This window comes from Schistocerca piceifrons, chromosome X, assembly GCF_021461385.2.
Source record: "Schistocerca piceifrons isolate TAMUIC-IGC-003096 chromosome X, iqSchPice1.1, whole genome shotgun sequence".
Taxonomy (NCBI): Eukaryota; Metazoa; Arthropoda; class Insecta; order Orthoptera; family Acrididae; genus Schistocerca; species Schistocerca piceifrons.
In genome coordinates, this window is record NC_060149.1 from 930,929,389 (window position 1) to 930,950,979 (window position 21,591).

Below are 21,591 nucleotides of genomic sequence, written 5' to 3' on the forward strand. Positions count from 1 at the left end.
AGTTTCCTGCAAAAGAACGCTAACTTCCATATAGGAAGATATTGTAAATGGTTGGTAAAATCATAATTCCTGTAACCAATCCCTGGTCCTTTTGAAAAGTGTGTAACAGAACTTCACCTATGCAAAGGCTTCTCTGCCGTCATGTGAAGAGCAAAACTGGTGAACTGTATTTGGTGGCTGTATATATTTATGAATTCTTCCATTATGCACACGTATAACAAAGCTGAACCATTAACTTTGCAATGTCTAAGTCTGATAGGACATATGTATAACCTAAGAATGGGACAAGTGCACCATCCAAGATTGTGCAAAATGAGCTCCCAAACTACATTAGAAAAAAGAAAGGAAAAAACAAGATGATGAAATTTTTTTTTTGGAGCAGGTCTCAGAATTCCGTAACACACACACACACACACACACACACACACACACACACACACACACACACACACACACGGCTACATTATGCTAGCTGATAACGTGGTAATGCAGCTTTGCAGCTCAACTGTGATGAGTGGTTGTATTGGGAAGAGTGAGCAAGGGGTGAGAGGGAGGAGGGGGTGGGGGTGGAGAGTGGGTTGGGGTGGATGAGTGGCTGATAGCATGGAGGGAGAGGCAGCAGATATGTGAAATAAAGAGTGTGGGAGGAAGATGAGGAATGTGAATGTGCCATGGCCACAGGTTGTAGTGAACTTGTGCAGCACACACCGGAATGGGGAGTGTGTTGGGAAGGGGAGATGACAGAGAAAGGGGAGACTGTGGGGAATAGGTTGTGGCTGCAGGATGAGAGAAGTTAGGGCCCTGGGGCAGCGGACTACCGGGAATTCAGGTTGGCAGGATTATAGGATTCAAGGGTGTGTTGCAAGGGAAACTCCCTTCCGCATAAGAGCAGCTGGTGTTAGGGGGAAGGATACAGATGGCACCAGTTAAGAAACAGACATGAAATCGAGCATGTTGTGCTCAGCAGTATGTTCTGCCACTGAGTGGTCAACTGTGCTCTTGGCCACAGTTTGGTAGTGGTCACTCATTAAATCAAAGAGAGGTAGAGATACCTGCCACACGTACCACAAAACATGTGAACCTAACACATCATAATATTATGTTGAAACTTCTATCATTTGTGATACATCGGAGTATTAGGAACTGAAGAGTGTCACTTCACACAATAAATCACTCCTACTGTCTTTTGAAATTTGATGATGAGCAATTGCAATAGAAATAAGGAAATAGGCAAACAGGACAATATGCCAAAGGTAGCTGTCTGTTAAAGTCATAATGCCATGTACCCACCATTCACCTAAAGGGATCAGCAACCTCCAGACATTGAAGCATCTCAGGTTCGCATACGTACAAGTCATTTCCCAGGTTCGCATACGTACAAGGCGTTGCCTTCCTGGATTGCATTGATCACAACAAGGATGACACACGGCAGGACAAGTGCCACCAGAGGTCCTCTGTGCCAGAGACCTATTTCCTCCACCATGTTGCATGTTCGGAACTGGATCGATGAATTTCTCCTTGCCCCGGCTATATAGGGCAGCACAAACCAACTGTTTGGCAGTTCACTCCACTTGAGCTGTAGGTCAGTTAGAGTGTCATCTCTTAGCAGTCCATCAGACAGAGCCCAGTTGGAAGCCACCTTGGCAGGACCTATGACTTTCCAGCGATATCCTGAGATGTATCTGTCAGCCAACTATGCCAAAACTCAACCTCCATCACTAGGGACTATCAGTGGCATAGTTTATTCACTGTGTGTTCCAAGCGTATGCTTGTTAGTGTCAGAGAAGCTGTGTCATTGAGAAGAATTTTCTTTTGTTACTAAATCTCTCTACTGTGCTTGTAATAGCCATTGTTCTTGTTTACATGTGCCTTATTATTTATTATGAAGCATCTCCCCATGGGAGATGTAGCACATTCATTATCATTCACTTCTATTTCTGTTACCCCAACTTTCTCACAGTCTTCTCAGTTGCTGCTGGAGTACTGGTTATTCTTCAGGTTTTGCTGTCCCTGTTAATACAGTTCGTTAAACCAAATATCACAGTACATCAATTTGAGTGTGTCATATAAAATGGACAAACAACAATTAACTTTCAAAGAAATTTTGTTTGTAATGAGAAACAAACTGATATTTCATTATATCCATTCTAAATGCCTAACTGCAACTGTGATTGAAATTGGTGGCTTATAATATGCAATCAGTCATTTTTGATACAATTTATTATACCATTCACTAGCTTTTAAGCCACTGTAGGCTCATCATCAGATGAAGGTGTTCAGGGACATTATGTTCTGGACCATGTGCAGATAGAAACTAAAGTCATGGAGTGTAGTCACTATGATCCTAGTGTCTAGCTGCACGTGGTCCAAAAAAATTGTGGTGGTAGCACAATAGTGCCAGAGTTGTTAACAAATACTACATATAATATAATTATGACTGAGTTGGAACTAGAGAGGCAAGATACTCTAACAGTTATAACATGTACAAAATCTCAGAGACATAGTACAAACAATCAAGAGTCCTATTGACAGAAAATTTGATCAGACTGACAAAATTTAGTAATTAGACCAGGTATGCATTCAGTTAGTGTAATTTGCAATATTAGTTTTGTTAAATAATTATGAGCACTATATTTTTAAATTTCTATATTTTGTAGATTTTTAAGAAAATTTATGTGATGTGGGATGTATTGATGGGTAGGGGTAGGTGCACAGATGAAAACAGACAGAAGGTAGTGGCCTAGACTGTTATATGGAATTATTATTGCTCTTTGTAGACATAAGGTAATGAGTTGTATTGTAATAAAATAAATTAATAAAAAGTGTTATGGACTGACAGCACTAACTAGTCACGTGCACAGTTGTCTGACTCACCATATCTGTTCCTGACCAGCACTTGTTAAGGTCCTGGGAATGTTACAGTATGTTGCCAAAACATTATAACCACTACTTAATAGCTTATTGCTGAACTTCTGGAATGTGATACATCTGTATGGCATGGATTCGACAAGTCCTTAGAAAGTTTCCAGATGCATGTGGCACCAAATGTCTGTGCACAGGTCATGCAGTCTTGTAAATTATGGGTTGATGGTTTGTGGACACGGACCTGGCACCCGATAGTGTCCCAGATGTGTTCTGTTGAGCTCAGATCAGGCATATTTAGTGGTCTAAACATCAGTATGAGTTCACTTTTGTAGCACATTTCTGAGATTCTGACACAGACAGTTATCCTGCTGGAAGATGTCATCACCTTCGTGGAAGACATCAGGCATGAAGCCATGCAATGGTTTGCCATAATATTCATGTAGTGCACTGTTGCAAGGTGCCTTTGATTACCACCGCAGGTCCCGTGGAAGCCCAGGTGAATACACCCCATCGCATAAAACTGGCCTCATCGGCCGTTGTCCGTGGTGTGGTGCATCTTTTGAGCAGCAGCTAGCCTGGATAACACCATATCTGCACATGACCACTTACCTGGTGTAACAAGAAATATGATTCATATGACGAGGTGACATGTTTCCATTGATCCATAGTCCAGTCTCCATGATCTTGTGCCCACTGCACTCATAACTGTTGATGTCGTTGGGTCAACATAGGAACGTGTAGGCGTCATCTGCTGTGGAGCTCCATGTTCAACAATATGTGCTTAACAGTGTACTCCAAACCACTTGTGCCTGCACCAACTATATTCTCTTCATCAGATCCACCACAGATCACCAGCCACGTATCCTGATATACAGAGCAAGCAAACCTCCAACCTCCATGTTTTGTGATGTGGCGTACTTGTTTAAAGTGTTTTTGTCTGCTCGTGGTTTGACCATCCTTCAGCCTCTTTCCATGGATGCTCACAACAGTAGCACACAAATGGCTGACCAGCTTCCTTTCTGAGATGCTTCTTCTCAGACACTGAGCCATAACAGTCTGACCTTTCTTGAAGCTATTAATGTCAGCAGATTTCTCCATTCGAGGTATGGACATCGGACACCTTGTTGTCTACTTGTGTTTTCACTGTCCTTCAACTACTTTTCATAGATGCTCACAATGGTAGCATGCAACCAGCCAACCAGCTTCACCATTTCCCAGATGCTTGTTCCTAGGTGCGGGGCTGTAACAATCTGCCCTTTGTGAAATTCACTTATGTCAGTGGATTTCCCCAATTACAGCCCACATCATCACTAGAATGATTCCTCATTTCTCTCTGCTCTGCTTATATACAAGGGTTGCCCAGAAAGTAATGCACCGCTTTTTTTTTTTTTTTTTTTCCTGAAAACAATGCTATGAATGCAAAACATTACGTATGTATTATTTGAAGCCTCCTGAGTGAGACACCAAGTTCCCATCACTTCCGACAGATAGCGTAGCTGTGGGACAGTTGCAAAATGGCATCTGTAGGTCATGTACATTACAAGCAATGTGCCATCACTGAATTTCTCACTGCAGAGAGGGAAACTGTGCAGAATATTCACAAATGCTTGTGCAATGTCTATGGAGTATCTGCTGTCAACAGAAGTACAATTAGTCACTGGGCACGGGGGGTGAGGTCATCAGAAGGCGGTTCAGCAGAGCTCCATGATTTGCAGTGGTTGGGGAGACCATCCATGGCTGTCACACCAGACTCATTTGAGCGAGCTGATGTCATTTGCGAGGACAGATGCATTGTGACTTGGCAGTTGGTGCTGCATTTGTCAATCAGCAAAGAAACTGAGGATGCCCAAGGTTGAGGACTGCTAAACACATCACAAAACAGGGTTGGACAGTGTTACCCCATCCACCCTACAGCCCTGACCTAGCCCCCTCAGACCTCCACCTGTTTGGCCCATTAAAAGATGCCATCCGTGGAAGACATTTTGAGGACGATGTGGTGTTGATTCACACAGTAAAGCACTGGCTCCGCCACCAGGACAAGGATTGGTACCGACTGGACAAACACGCCCTTGTTTTGCACTGGAGGAAGGCCATAGAACGGGATGGAGATTACATGGAAAAATAGGGTGTGTAGATAAAACACCATTTTCTTATGTGTGTAATTCTCATTATGTTCAATAAAGAATTGTTAAAGAAAAAGAATGGGTGCATCACTTTCTGGGCAACCCTCGTAGTTTCCTTATTTGATCTTTGCATGCAACACCACTGAGCAACATTCATTCATGTGGTGGGTGGTGGCCACAATGTTTCCTCTCAGTAGTATAATGTGCAGCTGGTAAGAGGATTGTTATGTTATAGTCTATTACTAGGAGAGAGAACCATGCCATGGTGTAAAAAATTGTTTATCATAACTGCTTTATAGCCTGATATTGGTAAAGTTATAAAAATACATTGACTGTAAACATCATCAGATAATATTCTTCTTTTGTTATATGATCACTTGCATTCCTACACCAATCTGGGAATGTCATTCATTTGATACACACTCTCATTATAAGTAACTGGTTCACCGGTGATGTTTTACTAATGAATACTTGTGATGTAGCCCCAGTAGTGACATCACTGTGTGTTTAACTTAAATAACCAAGAAACGATATATGAAGTTATAATATCAGTGCAGTTGGCCAGAACAGGGTTGATGAAGGTAATATGTTTTGGACACATGACAGCTAAGTCTTTGCCTTAGAGAACAGGGTTGAGTAAGCATGTTGCATGGTGCAGTGAGACATTGGCTAGCATGAGTAACAAGTAAGACACTGTGGAAGCATGTACTTTGTTAAATTCAGAAAAACTGGCTTGTCATCCGAGTAACTGACCATTACATAGGTAAGTCAAGAATGTATATCATTTAATTCGATTATGATGGACAAAGTTTTTGCAGATTGTAAACTGCTCTCTGGAGAAGTATGTGCTGAATGAGTGATTAAAGACTGAAAAGACCCACTGTTGTTTAATAACAAAATTCTGAAAATGATGAGGAAGTAGAGACTGTTGCACTCTTGCTTCAAAAAAGAGCACACAAATGACAACAGGGAAAAGTTAGTAGAAATTCTTGTGTCTATAAATAGATCGATGCATGAAGCATACAACAACTACCACTGTCATACCCAGCAAAAAGACTGCCTGAGAAAATTATAGTCCTGCATAAAATCGCTAAGCGGATATAAGACTTCTATCCAGTCACTCATTGACTGGACAGTCTAGTGTGACTAGACAGCAAAAGGAAAGCTGAAGTTTCAAATTTGACATTTAAGAAACCATTCATGCAGGATGATTGTACAAACATACCAACATTCAATTGTCACATAGACTTCCATATGGAGGACGTAGTAATAAACATCCCCGTCACCAACAAACAAGTGAGAGAGTTGAAACCAAATAAGTCACCAAGTCCAGATGTAATCCCAATTCAGTTTATTATGAATCTCTTGTCAAGTGCAAAGTCCAAAGTGACTGGAAAAAAGTCCAGGTTACTCTTGTATATAAAGAGGCTAAAATAACACACACACAAAATTACAAACCAATATCCTTAACATTGATTTGGTGCAGAATTCTTGAACATATTCTCAGCTGAAATATAATAAATTTCCTTGAGATGGGAAAGGTTCTGTCCACAAGTCAGCACAGATTTAGAAACCATTGTGCGAAACTCAGCTTTTTCTTTTATCACATGATATCCTGCAAACCACAGATGAAGGGCAACAGGTAGATTCCATATTCCTAGATTTCTGGAAAGCATTTGACACAGTGCCTCACTCCAGACTGTTAATGAAGATATGAGCATACGAAATAGGTTCCCAGATATGTGAATGGCTCGAAGACTTCTTAAGTAACATAACCCTGTACATTATCATTGATAGTGTGTGTTCATCTGAGACAAGGGTCTCATCAGGAGTGCCTCAACGAAGTGTGACAGGATCGCTCTTATACTCTATATATGTAAATATCCTGATGGACAGGGTGAACAGCAATCTGCAACTGTTTGTTGATAATGCTGTGGTGTATAGGATGATGTTGTCATTGGGTGACTGTAGGATATAAGGTGACTTAGAAAAAATTTGTACTTAGTGTGATGAATGCCAGCTTTGTCTAAATGTAGAAAAATGTAAGTTAATGCAGGTGAGTAGGAAAAACAATCCTGTACTGTCCAAATACAGTATAGTATTGGCCTGCTTCACACAGTTATGTCAATTAAATAATGTCACATAGAAGAAGGTGTAATTAGATGAATGATGAACACTAACTTGACTTAACGAAGGTTTATTCAGCACTTACACATACAAGAGTGCGGAGCAAACTGCCTCCAGCCGGAACACATACGGTATATATACAGCTACAGAACATTCCAGTACAATGATTCTTGACATTTGTGAATACTTTTAGAATGTACTCGAACCAAATATAGAAATTAAAATTGTACAGTCCAGGTGAGTTTTGAACTCACGACACTCCATGCAGCAGTTAAGTATCATAACCACTACATCACGGTGCCTCTCAGCTTCTGCTGTGACATTGCTCCCTCCTTTAGAGAACAGTGTCTCGGTGTTATGTCCTCCTAGTCCGGGAATGAGTCACCTGTCCTGCATACTTCGACTCCCAATGACAGATGCTTGCCCTGGTGGTGATCTTCTGAGAACTTTTTTTGCTGCTACACTCTTCGTCACCTTTCCGCTTGTTGCCTGTCGCTGGAGCTTCTATTTTCCCTGGGTGGCAGGATCCTTGTAAGGCTTCATTTAAAGACGTGGACCGTATCTCTGATCTTTCATCGTCTTGCATCGGGGTCGAAATCTTCAACTTCATAAGTAACATCAGACAACTGTCTTACAACCTTATAAGGTCCAAAGTAGTGCCTGAGGAGCTTCTCAGAGAGACCAACCTTCCAAACAGGAGTGATGATCCAGACAAGGCCACCAGGCTGGTAGACAACAGGGCGGTGGCACACGTCATACCTTTGATGATCGTTTTCTTGACTTTGCAGTGTGCGGAGTCGAGCTAACTGCCGAGCTTCCTCAGCTCTGGTTAACATCTGGCCGATGTAGTCATCGTCCGCGTCATCAGTATGTAACGGAAACACAGTGTCCATCATCGTAGACACTTCACGCCCATGCACCAGGAGAAATGGCGTAAATCCTGTGGTGACTTGTTTGGCGGTGTTGTAGACAAACGTCACAAAAGGTAGCACCTCATCCCAGCTGCTTAACATTGACAAACATTGATAACATGTCGGCCAAGGTCTTATTAAGGCATTCAGTAAGCCCGTTAGTTTGCAGATGGTTGGTAGTCATCATGTGATGAGTAATGTTGCACCGATGCTTTATCTCTGTCACAAGATTCGATTGAAAAACTTTCCCTCGATCTGTAATTAACGACCTTGGGGCACCGTGTTTTAATGCAATGTCTTCCATGATGAATTTGGCTACCTCAAATGCTTTGGCTGTTTTCATGGCTTTTGTAATTGCATAGCGTGTCAGATAATCTTTGCAAACAAATCCATCTATTGCCACTAGCAGATGTTGGAAATCATTTGAGGAGGTCAATCCCAACATGCTGGAAATATGTTTCGGCTGGTGGAATTGGTATGAGTTGACCAGGTGGTTTCTGAGGAATTGCCTTTCTCCTCTGGCACTCTCTACAGTGCAACACATAGTGACAGACACTCCTAAATAAACCTTGCCAGAAAAATCTCTTGCGGACTCTATCGTAGATCTTAATAAATCCTAAATGTCTGGCTGCAGGTGTGTCATGAAATTTCTGTAGAACATCAAACCGCATGTGTTTAGAAATCACTGTTAACCACCTCTTTTCAAACGCATCAAAGTTTTTCTTGAAAAGTAATCATTAACTACCTTAAATTGTCCTATCACATCCTCTGACTGGTTTAAGGCAAGCATAATTTGAGATATCTTGGCATCATTCTTCTGCTCAGCAGAGAGATCCTGGAGTGCAGCGAGACAGTCACTATCTTCATCAAAATCTTGATGGTCTTGCACAGGGTTTCTTGAGAGACAGTCGGCATCTTGGTGTTTCCTTCCACTTTTGTACACTATGGTAATGTCATACTCTTGAAGACGTAGGGCCCACCTGTGGAGTCATTGTGTTGGATATTTACGACCTGTCAGCCAACAAAGTGAGTGATGAAACTTCCTGACAGATTAAAACTGTGTGCCCGACCGAGACTCGGAACTCGGGACCTTTGCCTTTTGCAGGCAAAGTGCTCTCCCATCTGAGCTACCGAAGCACGACTCACGCACGTTCCTCACAGCTTTACTTCTGCCAGTATCATATCAGCGCACACTCTGCTCCAGAGTGAAAATCCATTCTGGAAAGTGAGTGATGGTCTGTAACAACTGCAAATGGCCTTCCATAGAGATACTGTCAAAATTTGCACATGACCCAGATCACAGCAAGACATTCTCTTTCTGTAGTTGAGTAGTTGCTCTCGGCTTTTGTAAGTGTCCTGGATGCATAGTTTATAACCTTCTCTTTTCCATCCGAAATTTGCACCAGAACAGCACCGATCCCATATCCATTCACATCTGTGTGTAGTTCTGTAGGTGCTCTTGCATGATACGGGTCAGGTACTCCTTTTTGTAGCACATCAAAGGAATCTTGTTGAGCACCACCCCAGATAAATTTAGCTTTTAACAACTCTTGGAGTGGCCTGGCTTTGATGCAAAAGTCTTTGATAAAACAACGGTAATAAGAACATAATCCAAGGAAGCTTCTTAATTTCTAATACTTTTAGGAATAGGAAATTCCATTATAGATCTCACCTTCTCTGGTTCTGGCTGCACACTTTCGTTTGACACAAGGTGTCCAAGTTCCCCCCCCCCCCCCCCCCCCCCCCCCCCCCCCCTCCAAAGAGACACTTTCTTGGATTAAGTTTCAGTCTGCCTTGTTGAAGACACTTAAGAACGGCCCTCAGTCTTTTTATATGTTCATCAAAAGTCTCTGTGAACACTATAATTTCATCTAAATAACAAAGACACATCGTCCACTCCAGGGGACATAGAAAATTATCCATCATCCGTTCAAAAGTTGCTGGTGCATTACACAAACCAAACGGTACTACCTTAAACTCATACAGGCCCTCAGGGGTTATGAATGCAGTTTTCTCACGATCAGCATCATCTACTTCGATTTGCCAATATCCCGAGTGTATGTCCATGGTTGAAAAAAATGTAGCCCCTTCCAGACAATCTAGTGTATCGTCAATTCATGGAAGCTTCTTGTAATCAACACAAAAGCGCCAACTGCCATCCTTCTTGCTGGCGAGAGCCACTGGTGACAACCATGGACTCTGCAAAGGCTGAATGATTTCATTCTTCATCATTTTCTCTACTTCGTTGCGAATTATTCAACATTCCATTGTTGACGCACCCTATGCTCTTTGGCTTATTGTTTGATGGTCTCCAGTGCTAATCCAGTGATTCACCGTCGATTTGTCTAATTTGCTCTTCACCTGTGGACTGAAGCACTCAGAGAACTCTTAAAGAATGCTAAGTAGCTTCTTCTGTTGTTCCTTAGTGAGATATGGTGATAGTCGAGCAAGAGGATCTTGTCTCGTAGGGGTAGCGCTAATTTCACCCACAGACGTGGCATGGGAGATTTCTATGATGCTCAGCTGTTCTTCAATTAATGGCTCAGCATTTGCTATGCACATGCATCTTGGAAGGAGCTGCAGTTCTCGGTGACAGTTAACTATCCACAATCCACCGAATCCATTCTTAAACGAGATGACAGTGGCTGGGATGACCAAGTTATTCTTCAGTGGTATGCTTCTCTTACATTACACTACAAGGTCCATGGACTGATGCATGACATGACACATGACAGTTACCTTTCTAGTGCAGGAGTGATCACTTCATCCAACACACAGTCTCCACACACTCGGATGCGCATCTTCCTGTCCACAGTATCTCATCTCGTGTAGCATAATCTTGGAGTGATCACAATCTATAATTGCCTGAGAAGCTTTCAAAAAGTCCCATCTGAGAATGATGTCATTACTACACACTCGTAAGATGATGAATTCTAAGAGCTGTGTGTGGCCACTTATACCCACATGAATGGTACATCTTCCTGTAGGTTTTACATATTTCCCATTAGCCATCTTCAGCAGAGATCTTTTGTTGTCGTCTAATACGGTTTTCTGCAACTGGTGACAGTACTTCTCCAAAATGACTGAATATGATGCTCCAGAGTGCACAAGAGCTTAGGCTGGTTGGCCATCCATGAGGATATTGACATAGTTTCCTATCATTTTTGTAGTGATCGACATCGGAGGATTTTTCTCTTCGGCGGCCTCACCTCCAAGGAAGGTTGCACCCTTTAGTTTTCCAGGTTGCGGTGGCTAGGTGATCGGCTGGAGCTTCTAAACAGTGTGTTGGGGAGCATCCTCTCATGCAGCTAGCTTGTGGTGATGGTGACCTATGTCATCCTGCACCCACATCTTCTTGTTCTGGTGCCCATACAGGTTCCTCATGCGGCATTGTAGGAATGTAACTCTGTCTGGGTCTCGACTTTTTCACCGTTTTAAAGGGAAATGAAGGACAAGAGATTGAGTTCAATGTCTGTTCCACTTTCTCCCTTATGACCTCTTGAAGCATCTCAGTTTTTTGCTTGCTGTGATATCCAAGTGCCTTCTGAACTTCCTCTCTCACCATCTGATGAAGAACACTTGTGAAATCAGTTCCTTCACCCGTCACAGACATCGATACGACATTTGGAAGCCGTTCAAACTTCTAGCGTGTAATTCTTTATTGATGCATTGTCTCGATATACTGGCACCATTTTATGAAGTCGTCTGCTGTCGAAACCTCCTTCAGGAGTAGGGCTTGTTACATGTCCTCAGCAACACCCGTCATGAGATGTGCAACCTTATGTTCCTCCTTCATTCTAGGATCCACTATTTTACAGGGCTCCAAGATGTCTTGAATGTAGGATGCTGTAGTTTCTCCTGGACGCTGTGCCCTGTACTTTAATTTATCTTCATCCTTGCACTTCTGTCATTGTGTGTTGCCGAAATACTTACGCAGTTCTGCCTGGAATACTTCCCAGCTTGTGAGCTTCTCCTTGTTGTTCTCGTACCATTGCTTGGCAGTGCCCTCGAAGTAGAAAAATGCATTAGCCAAACACACAGTGTCATCCCATTTGTGAAAGTTGGCTATACACTCATATACCTTCAGCCATTTGTTTGCATCTTGGCCATCACCACCAGAGAACCCAAAAGGATGTCTTATGTGGTGGCACACAGTTGCTGTCATCGTAACGTCCTCTTCTTCTTCTGTCTCCGATAGATTGTGATCTGTTGAATATGGCTCGAACTCCAGTTTCTCGCCACGCAAATAGCAACTCTATCGTGGCCTGATGGGAGCCACTGTGTTGTCAATAATGTGCGTTATCACAATTTCCAATACCTGGCACCTTGACCAGAATAATGTTGTGTAGAGGTAGATGTAATTAGATGAATGACAAACACTAACTTCACTTAACGTAGGTTTATTCAGCACTTGCACATACAAGAGCGTGGAGCGAACTGCCTCTGGCCAGAACACATACAGTATGTATACAGCTACAGAACATTCTGGTACAATGATTCGTGACATTTGTAGATTCTTCTAGAATGTACTCAAACTGAATATAGAAATTGAAAGTGTACAGTCCAGGTGAGTTTTGAAGTCACGGCGCTCCATGCAACTGTTAAGTATTATAACCTCTACACCACAGTGCTACTCAGCTTCTGCCATGACAATATCGAGGTATAACACAAAACAATATGAAATGGAATGAGCACATAGGCATGGTAGTAATGAAAGTTAATGGTTGACCTCAGTTTATTGGAAGAATTTTAGGAAAATGTGGCTCATCTGTAAAGGAGACTGCATTATAGAATATTAGTGATACCCATTCTTGAGTACTGCTACAGTGTTCAGGAACCCCACCAGGTCAGATTAAAGGAGGACATCGAAGCCATTCAGAGGTGGGCTGCCAGATTTCTTACCGGTAGATTCGAACAGCACATGAATATTTTGGATATTGTTTTTGAACTCAAATGAAAATCCACAGCTGGCATTTGAAGTTGACTGCAGAACAATTGTACTGCCACCAATCTACATTTTGTGTAAGGACCATGAAGATAAGAGAAATTGGGGCTTGTACAGAGGCATATAGACAGCAGTTTTGTCCTCTCTCTATTTGTAAGTGGAGTAGGGAAGGAAATAACTAGTAGTGGTACAAGATACCCTTTTCCATGTACCATACAGTTCCTTGTAAAGTCTCCATGTAGATGTAGAAGTAAAGAATAGACTCATTGTTCCTGCTTATCATCGCTGTGCTCCAAACAGAGATATATTGTATCATTAGTGATTAACTATTTGTAGAAAGAATGATACCGTGACCTTGTACAAGATAGGAACTATAGTTTCTACCAAGCAAAGCAGGATAGTAGTAAAGATACTGGACTCACATTCAGGAAGATGAAGGTTAAAATCCTTGTCTGCCTACCTATATTTAGGCTTTTCGTGGTTTCCCTAAATGGTTTAAGATGGATAACAGAGTGGTTCTTTTGAAGGAACATGGTCAAAACCTCATCCTTCCCTAATCCAAGCATGGGCTCCATCTCTAGTAATCTTATTGTTGATGGGACATAAAATCCAGATCTACTCTCTTTTTAATTGTATCTTTTTTGTTGCCCGCCATTAACCTATTGACAGCAGTGAGTTATTCCGTTAGTGGTTCTGTTATGAGCGGATATTTTAGCACTGTGTTGTGAACTTAATATAGAGAATCCTCAGCAGCATGCAAGCAAAAGGAGCATCTTGAGTATCGCATTGTATAATTGCTATGGCATTGTGAGGGATGCCGTAACATATAATTTACAATCCCTCCAGTTTTGATACAGGGAACTGCATTCAAATATACAAAGAATTCTACAAAAAAATATCCATCCAACCATAGAAAGGTGACAGATGCCATATTTGGTAAGGATAATGGTTGCCCTCATGTTGAATTTGTTCAAAATGCAAATATGCTACTGTTGTGTGTGAGAATCCCAGACTTGCCTATTGTATTTTTCTAAGCATATTCAGTGGATGTCAAACTGAGCCAGCAGTGAGTAGTATTAATTTGAGACACCAGTTGACACAGTTTTCATTTAAAACAAACCAGTTTTCTGTAGTCCCATGCCTGCAGATTATCTGTCTGAACATATTTTGTGCATTTCACCATTATGATGTAAGTTTCTAATTCATTTCCCCGTAGAACTAATAAGGGAGCACTTGTTTGTGTTGTAGTGTTAGGAAACGTGAATATCTTGTTCTTTATATGATGTATGTCTGTAGTCATATTAATTTTTAGTATTTCTCCTTCTTTTCAGAGGATTTTGTCATAGCTGTTTCAAAATGTTTAGCTGTAGAAAATATGCAAATGAAACTTCTTTTAAACTGTTGTGAAACAGCAGTTAAACTGTTGTCTGTGATGTATGCATACCACTGAAGTATTCCTATTTTTTATTGTCACGAGTTAAAATAAAGATATTTAACATTGCAGGTTGGGTTTTCATTGTGCCCCCATCACGTCAGCCATTACTTGGGAATGGATGTTCATGACACACCTCTTATTGCTCGTAGTATAAGATTAGAACCGAGAATGACAGTGACTGTGGAACCAGGTGAGTTGTTTCAACTGTTCTTCATAGGTAATCAATAGGATATCAAAAAATAACAGCACAATATATTATAGAATGCCTGATGTTGCATGTATTTAAATGATACAGGTCATTGTACTTGGAAACTCCAATAATTTCTGTATTCGGCAACAAATAACAACATAATAAATAAATCCAAAGCATCCAACTAGAGCCAACAAACAGTCGTTTTATTCAACATTAGACCGTTGTTTCGACGGGTGTAAACCTGTCTTCTTCAGAAATATATGTAACTAAAATTTCACATTGGGAAAACACCAAATCGTGAAATGATCAGACATTTGTCCAATGAAAATATGCTCTCAGCACACATCATTTTATATATTATTAAATATGCTGACCCCTGCGATCTGGGCTTTTTGAGTAAGAATTGTTGAAATTGAGACATAAAGACAACAAAATAAAATGTCACATCTTGTTATGAGGCGCACGCCAACTCCGAGTTTACTAAAGTCACTGAGCAGCTCGTAACATTACCTGTCATTTTATTTGATTGGCTTTGTTTCTGAAGTTAACTGTTTTTCTTGACAAGCCCTTTTCATAGGGGGCAGCACATTTAGTAATGTATACAGTGACATGCAGTGACCACATATTTTCAGTGGCCAAAGTCAGATTACTTCATTATTTGGTATTTTTTTCCAGTGTGAATTTCTGTAGAAGACAAGTTTACATTTGTCAAAACCTTGGTCAAAGATGGAATAAAACCACCTTTTGTTGCAACTGGTTGGCTACTTTGGATTTATTTACTGATTACTAACCATTGTGGAAGTGCAGCTATACTGAAAATACAAAAAATATTAAATAACAATTTTTTAAAATACATAAATTAAAGATTGCAGTTGTTTGAACAGGTCTACTTGTTTTATGTGTCACTTATGTTTCCGTAGTTTAAATTAAACATTGATGTACCAAAACATTATGACCATCTGCTTAATAGCTTGTTTGTCCATCTATGGAGTGAAATACATCACTGATTCTGTATTTAGGGGGTGACAGTTTGTTGGTAGGTTTGTGGAGGTATGTGGCATTAGGTATCTACACACAGGTCATGTTATTCGCGTAAATAATGGGCTGCTGATTTGCGCAAATGGTGATGGCGCCTGATAGTGACCCAGATGGGTTCCATAAGATTTACATCAGGCAAATTTGGTCACTGAGACATTAGTGATGAGCTCACTGTAATGCTCCTAAAACCACTATAGTATGGTTCTGGCTCTGAGACATGGACAGTCATACTGCTGAAAGAGGACATTGCTGTTGTGGAATACATCAAACATGAAGTGAGGCAGGTGGTTTACAGCTATCAGTGTGTCTTCAATTACTAACACAGTTTTTGTGCAAATGCAAGAGAATGTCTCCCACAGCATAATACAGCTGCCACGACCTGTGTCCATTGTGCGCACAGGTTTTGAGCCTCCATTGACCTCAACAATGGCATTCGTGGAGATGACTATCGACCTAGTGCAACAAAAATCTGATTCACCCAAAGAGCCGATTGACAGTCAAATCCTGATGGTCCTGTGCCCACTGCAAACATAATTGACAGTGCCGTTGGGTCAACACGTGAACACCCTGGGGTGGTCTGCTGTGGAGGTCCGTGTTCAATGGTGTGTGATGAACAGTGCGCTCTGAAACACTTGTGCATGCACCAGCATTGTGCTGTTTCGGCAGAGATGCCACAGATCACCTTCTATCTTACTTTACAGAGCAGAAAAGCCTCTGAACCCCACATTCTGTGAAGAGTCATGGACGTCCAACCATTTAGCACCAAGTGGTAATTTCACTGTCCTTTTATCTCTTTCCATAGATGCTCATGACAGTAGCATGTGAACATTGACCCAATTTTACCATTTTTGAGATACTTGTTCACAGGCTCTTTGTAATAATACTCTATCCTTTGTCAAAGTTGCTTATCTCAATTGATTTTCCCATTTGCAGTCTATATTTTTGCTAGTGTGATCCCGCCATCTGTGTCTGCTCTGCATACATACTTATTTTACTGTGTCACATAACCTCAAAGCCACCAGGCAGCATCCAACATAATGGTGAGCAGTGGTCCTAATGTTTTGGCTTATCAGTGTACTTATCATTGCTCTTGTACAACAAACTTTTAAAATGGCATTTTGAGCATCAGATTTTTCTGTAGTAAAGAAACATAGGTTATGATACCCCCAGTGTTTAGTTACCTTGAAATAAGAATACTAGCACATTAGTCCTTGGAAGAACTAGGATTAACAAGCCAAATAAAGTAGTGTTTATGTTTTTAGTCTCACTTAAAGTTGTAAATACATCATAGGGAAGACAAGCCTAGTGGTGCAAGATGTCAGGACCATAAAATAATCATGTTAAACAGCCCAGTATTCCTCATGAAAGACTCATATTTGCCAGATCTGATATACCATGGTTATGAAAATTTTTAGTAATACGATATTTCATGCTGCTGGCCATTACAGTTGCACCTAACGGGCAGATATCAAATATCAAAATTTTAATTATTGTGTGTTTGCAGTGTACGAGGAACAATACATGATTAAATTTGTAAGTGATCTGGGGGTACACAGAGCTACCACTTCTAGCTGCAAAACCAGCTGTAACATGGCTGGGTATCAAGTCAAACTGAGTTTGGATGACAGATATGGGTACATCACTCCGTGCTGCTAAACTCTGCACCAGAGTTCATCAGTTGTAGTGGCTGGTGATTCTCATCATGTCATTCTTTCTGCAACCTGCGACTGGGTGCTTTCAATGGGGAGAGATCTGGAGAATGTTCTGGTCAGAGCAAGTCACACACACTCTGTATTGCTTTTGAAAGATGATGTCATGGATACCTGAAAATAAGCCACAGTCAACAGTCGTAACACATCAAAAATGTAACGCATGCTATTCAAATTGCCAGCTATGCAAACCAGAGGTGATAATGTTGTATACCCAATGGCATCCCATACTTGCATCCCCAGTTCTAGGCATGTATGATGATGGTGATGATGAATGCAATCTGGCAATGTCTGTTCATCTCAAAGTGTCCTCATTTGGATGTGTCCATTGTGATGCTATACACAGAGCCGGACTTGTCTGAAAAGATGACGAGGTGCCAGTCCTATGCCCAGTGTGGTTATTTGGTGAACAACTGTCATAATTTGGAGCTACCAATACACTGAATTTTTTTCTGAGATCATTCACAGAACATACCTGCATCTGATTTACTTATTTTAGTTTTTGAGCAGGTTTATTTTCATAATTTTTTTGTAAGTGAACAGGGGATTGTTGTAGTATTAGTGGTGCTAGTGTTAATTCATCCACAGATTACTTTTGTAAGAATATTGGTCATATCTTGGTATTACAGTTTGAGACCAACAAAGAGTCATAACACTGAACTATGCATATGGTTGGAGAATATTCCAGAATTTGATAACTTTTTACTTCCAGTTTGCTTACAGCTCATTTTCCCAAGTAAAATTAGATTCAAAAGTTATCCTATTGTAGAGAAAACTGGATGCACTCTGAATTGCAAGTGTATTTTTTTTATTATTATTTACAAAAGATAAGACTGAATATGAACTGGAATTTAGCCCCATTAAAAGTGTAACTTATTATATATGCATAAATTCATTGTTACGCAAGAGGAGCTGAAAATTACTTTGTCTGTTATTAGAAACCAGAGGCTGTTACTCATTAATGTGTTGGGTGATGCATGTAGGGTGTCAGAAACGTGCTGAAAATAAGTATCAGATACTTCTTTCGTTCAAGAAATGACTGACATGCAGACAAGATCATGAATGGTGTGACAGCAACAAAGAATCTGAACACTTAAGATATTTGGAAACCACAATCACCCCCTGATGAACTAGCCTGAAATGACATCTGAAAGCTGAAAGTAGCTCTGAGCTACTTTGTAACACTTGTGTTGTTCAGAAAATAGATAAATCCAATGCTGGATCAAGGCAAATATGTTCATGGCTATGTCTGTTAATCATCAATAATTAAGACATGGTGAATAATGAAAAACTTAGGAAAATGATGGATGGACATTAATATAGTAATAAAAACCTCTGGCGCAGAATGAGATTCGTTTTATAAGCAACCCCTAGGCTGTGACCAGTACTTTCTTCCAGAAGTGCTAGTCCAACTAGGTATGCAGAAGTTTGGAAAACAGGAGAGAATTACTGACAGAAATAATACCTTAAGGATGGGTTGCGAGCCATGCCTGGATAGCTCGTGTTGGAAAGAACATTTCCTGCGAGGCAAGTTTTTGATGTAATTTTATATTGTTGTTTGGTATGAGTAATCACTTAACTTTCTTGCTTATTTTGACATTCTTTTAAAGCTTTCTGGCACATTTTAGGTAATGTTACATTTTATTTGCCTGATTAAACAAACTGTCTTAAGAATTTCTAACATTTTCTTTTGCCTTTGGTTAACTGTGAGTTTAACAGCTTTAACCTTTATTTTCTTTATTGCATTATTATTTTCTTTACATGTGATTAAAAACCTTGAGGGTTTCACACTTTTTGCTGCGTAATACTCAGTGAGCTATCAGTTTTTGGCAAGCACTTTTTTGAGGTCTCACAACCTTGTCATTGTAGAGAGCAGCATTTCACTCATGTGTCATATTTGTGTTTGTCAGTAAGTATATGATCAGTGGATGGAAATGACTACCATGCACACTCAGTGTATACCTTGTAGCCGCATCCATCTGCTCACTCATCTGTGACTGCAGATATTGTGATTACAGGATGGATCTAGTTACAGATTGTCCCACGTGACTGAAGCAAGGATCTCTGTTACATTTACCGTGAACTCATACTTGGATTCTTCTGGTGAAAGAGAAAGAAAGTGTTGGAAATGTATGTAGCTTGCAGGGCATCATTTTGGTTCTAGTTATACAGTATTGTCTCTGAAACATGGTATCAACTTTTAGTTTCCAGCTGAGTGGAAGGCATCATCCAGAAACTTTGGCATTTTTCTGCCAACCAAGTTAATGACTTCATAAATCTGCACCAAAGAAAAAATATATCTAGGATCCTCTCTGCGAGTCAGATGCACAACACATACTTGAATGTGTGTAAATGGCTTCCCACTGCCTTGACTAATGAATGAATTTCAAAATAGGATCACAGATTGCATGCAGAGTGAGAGTGTTACAAATCCCACTGTCCTCTACCAAGGTGTTCCCAACAATGATGTGACTCATACATGGTATAATGAGACTTCCAGGAAATCAGCATGTGTTCCTGCTCCCAAAGAAAGCAAAAGAACTCATACAATACTATATACTAGGAATCTGATGTAAGCAGAGACGAAAAGCAGTGACTTATTCAACAAGACTTGGAACATGTATTGAAGTAGTAATGAATGTCATATACCTGAAACCTTGTTGAGTCAATGACAGTACAGATGTCACTCTACAAGTTCAGTTACTGTAAAGAGAAATGTTATATATATATATATAAAAACAAAGATGAGGTGACTTACCGAACAAAAGCGCTGGCAGGTCGATAGACACACAAACAAACACAAACATACACACAAAATTCAAGCTTTCGCAACAAACTGTTGCCTCATCAGGAAAGAGGGAAGGAGAGGGGAAGACGAAAGGAAGTGGGTTTTAAGGGAGAGGGTAAGGAGTCATTCCAATCCCGGGAGCGGAAAGACTTACCTAATATAATGGAAGGAAACATTCCACGTGGATATAATGGAAGGAAACATATATTTTCCCACGTGGAATGTTTCCTTCCATTATATATATATATATATATATATATATTTCTTGTTTTCTTTTTTATGTGGCAGAATGTTGCCGGTACATAGTAACAATTAACATAGCTCTCTGTCTGTGCTGTATTCTACTGAAGAAAAAGACAAGACACCATTAGGTCACTTTTTATGATTCAAATATCGAGTTTTGACCTTTTTACAGGTCATCATCAGACCTAACATCTCATTACACTGAAAAGCAGCTTGTCAAAAGGCTGAAAATTCAGTAACATAAAAAAGAAATAAAACCTTGAATCTTTGCATCATGAATGAGCTTCACTTCACAGTATTTAGATATTGGTTCTGGGAGTGATGTGTAACAAAGGGTAAAACCAGTATTTGAGACATACGTAAGAAGTGACCAAGACAATGTCTTTCTTCATTATATTAAAAGTGGTGACTGTACCTTCAGACACCATGTCTTCAGTTGTGCAATATCTTACTGATCTTGACTTAAATTGCCAGTCCCTTCCATTCGTTCTGTTGCAGGTATTTATATCAAGAAGAACAACAAAATGATTGTTCCTGAATTCCGCGGTCTTGGAATTCGCATTGAGGACGATGTGCTCATTACAGAAGATGGCCCTGTTGTATTGACATCTAGCTGCCCCAAGCACACTGAAGATATTGAAAAGATGTGGACTTGTGAACATGATTGTAACTGAATATTCCTTACTTTGAAATATAATGCCAAATGAAATCCATCAACTTATATGTAGTTAAAGCAAGTATCCTCATCAGACAAATAAATTGTAAATTGTGCTACAGCTGAAAAGAACACACACTATCAGAAAATGGAAAGAGGCTGGGATTTGCAATAGAATAGACTGCGCACTACTGATGATCTGTTCTTTACTCTGTATGTTGAGATTTTGTTTCCTTAAAAAAAATGTACACACACACACACACACACACACACACACACACACACACACACACACGCGCGCACGCACCGGGGGGGGGGGGGGGGGGGAGAGAGAGAGAGAGAGAGAGAGAGTACTGGGAAGAAGGGGGGGGGGGGGGATCTGAACAATAGTAATGCATACAAAAAACACAGTAATAACAAGTGACAAGAGAAAAGAAACTGAAAGGTGATTATTGTGTGGTAAGATGTAAGTAACAGATGAAAGTACCAGCAGACATTTTGATTTTGGAAACAGAAGTCATGGAGATTTGCATGAGGATGGAGTATGTTTCACATATGG

General features: G+C 40.5%; 1 protein-coding gene across 1 annotated transcript in view; it reads left to right on the forward strand.

Annotated features, from left to right (window-relative positions):
• Positions 1–21,090, forward strand: part of LOC124721721 (xaa-Pro aminopeptidase 3-like) — a 189,155-nt gene extending 168,065 nt beyond the window's left edge. Inside the window, exons 6-7 of the mRNA XM_047246815.1 lie at positions 14,476–14,596; positions 20,876–21,090. Of these exons, the coding sequence (XP_047102771.1) occupies positions 14,476–14,596; positions 20,876–21,051 (297 nt within the window). The 3' untranslated portion in view covers positions 21,052–21,090. The remainder of the gene's footprint in view (positions 1–14,475; positions 14,597–20,875) is intronic.
• The last annotated feature ends 501 nt before the right edge of the window (positions 21,091–21,591 follow it).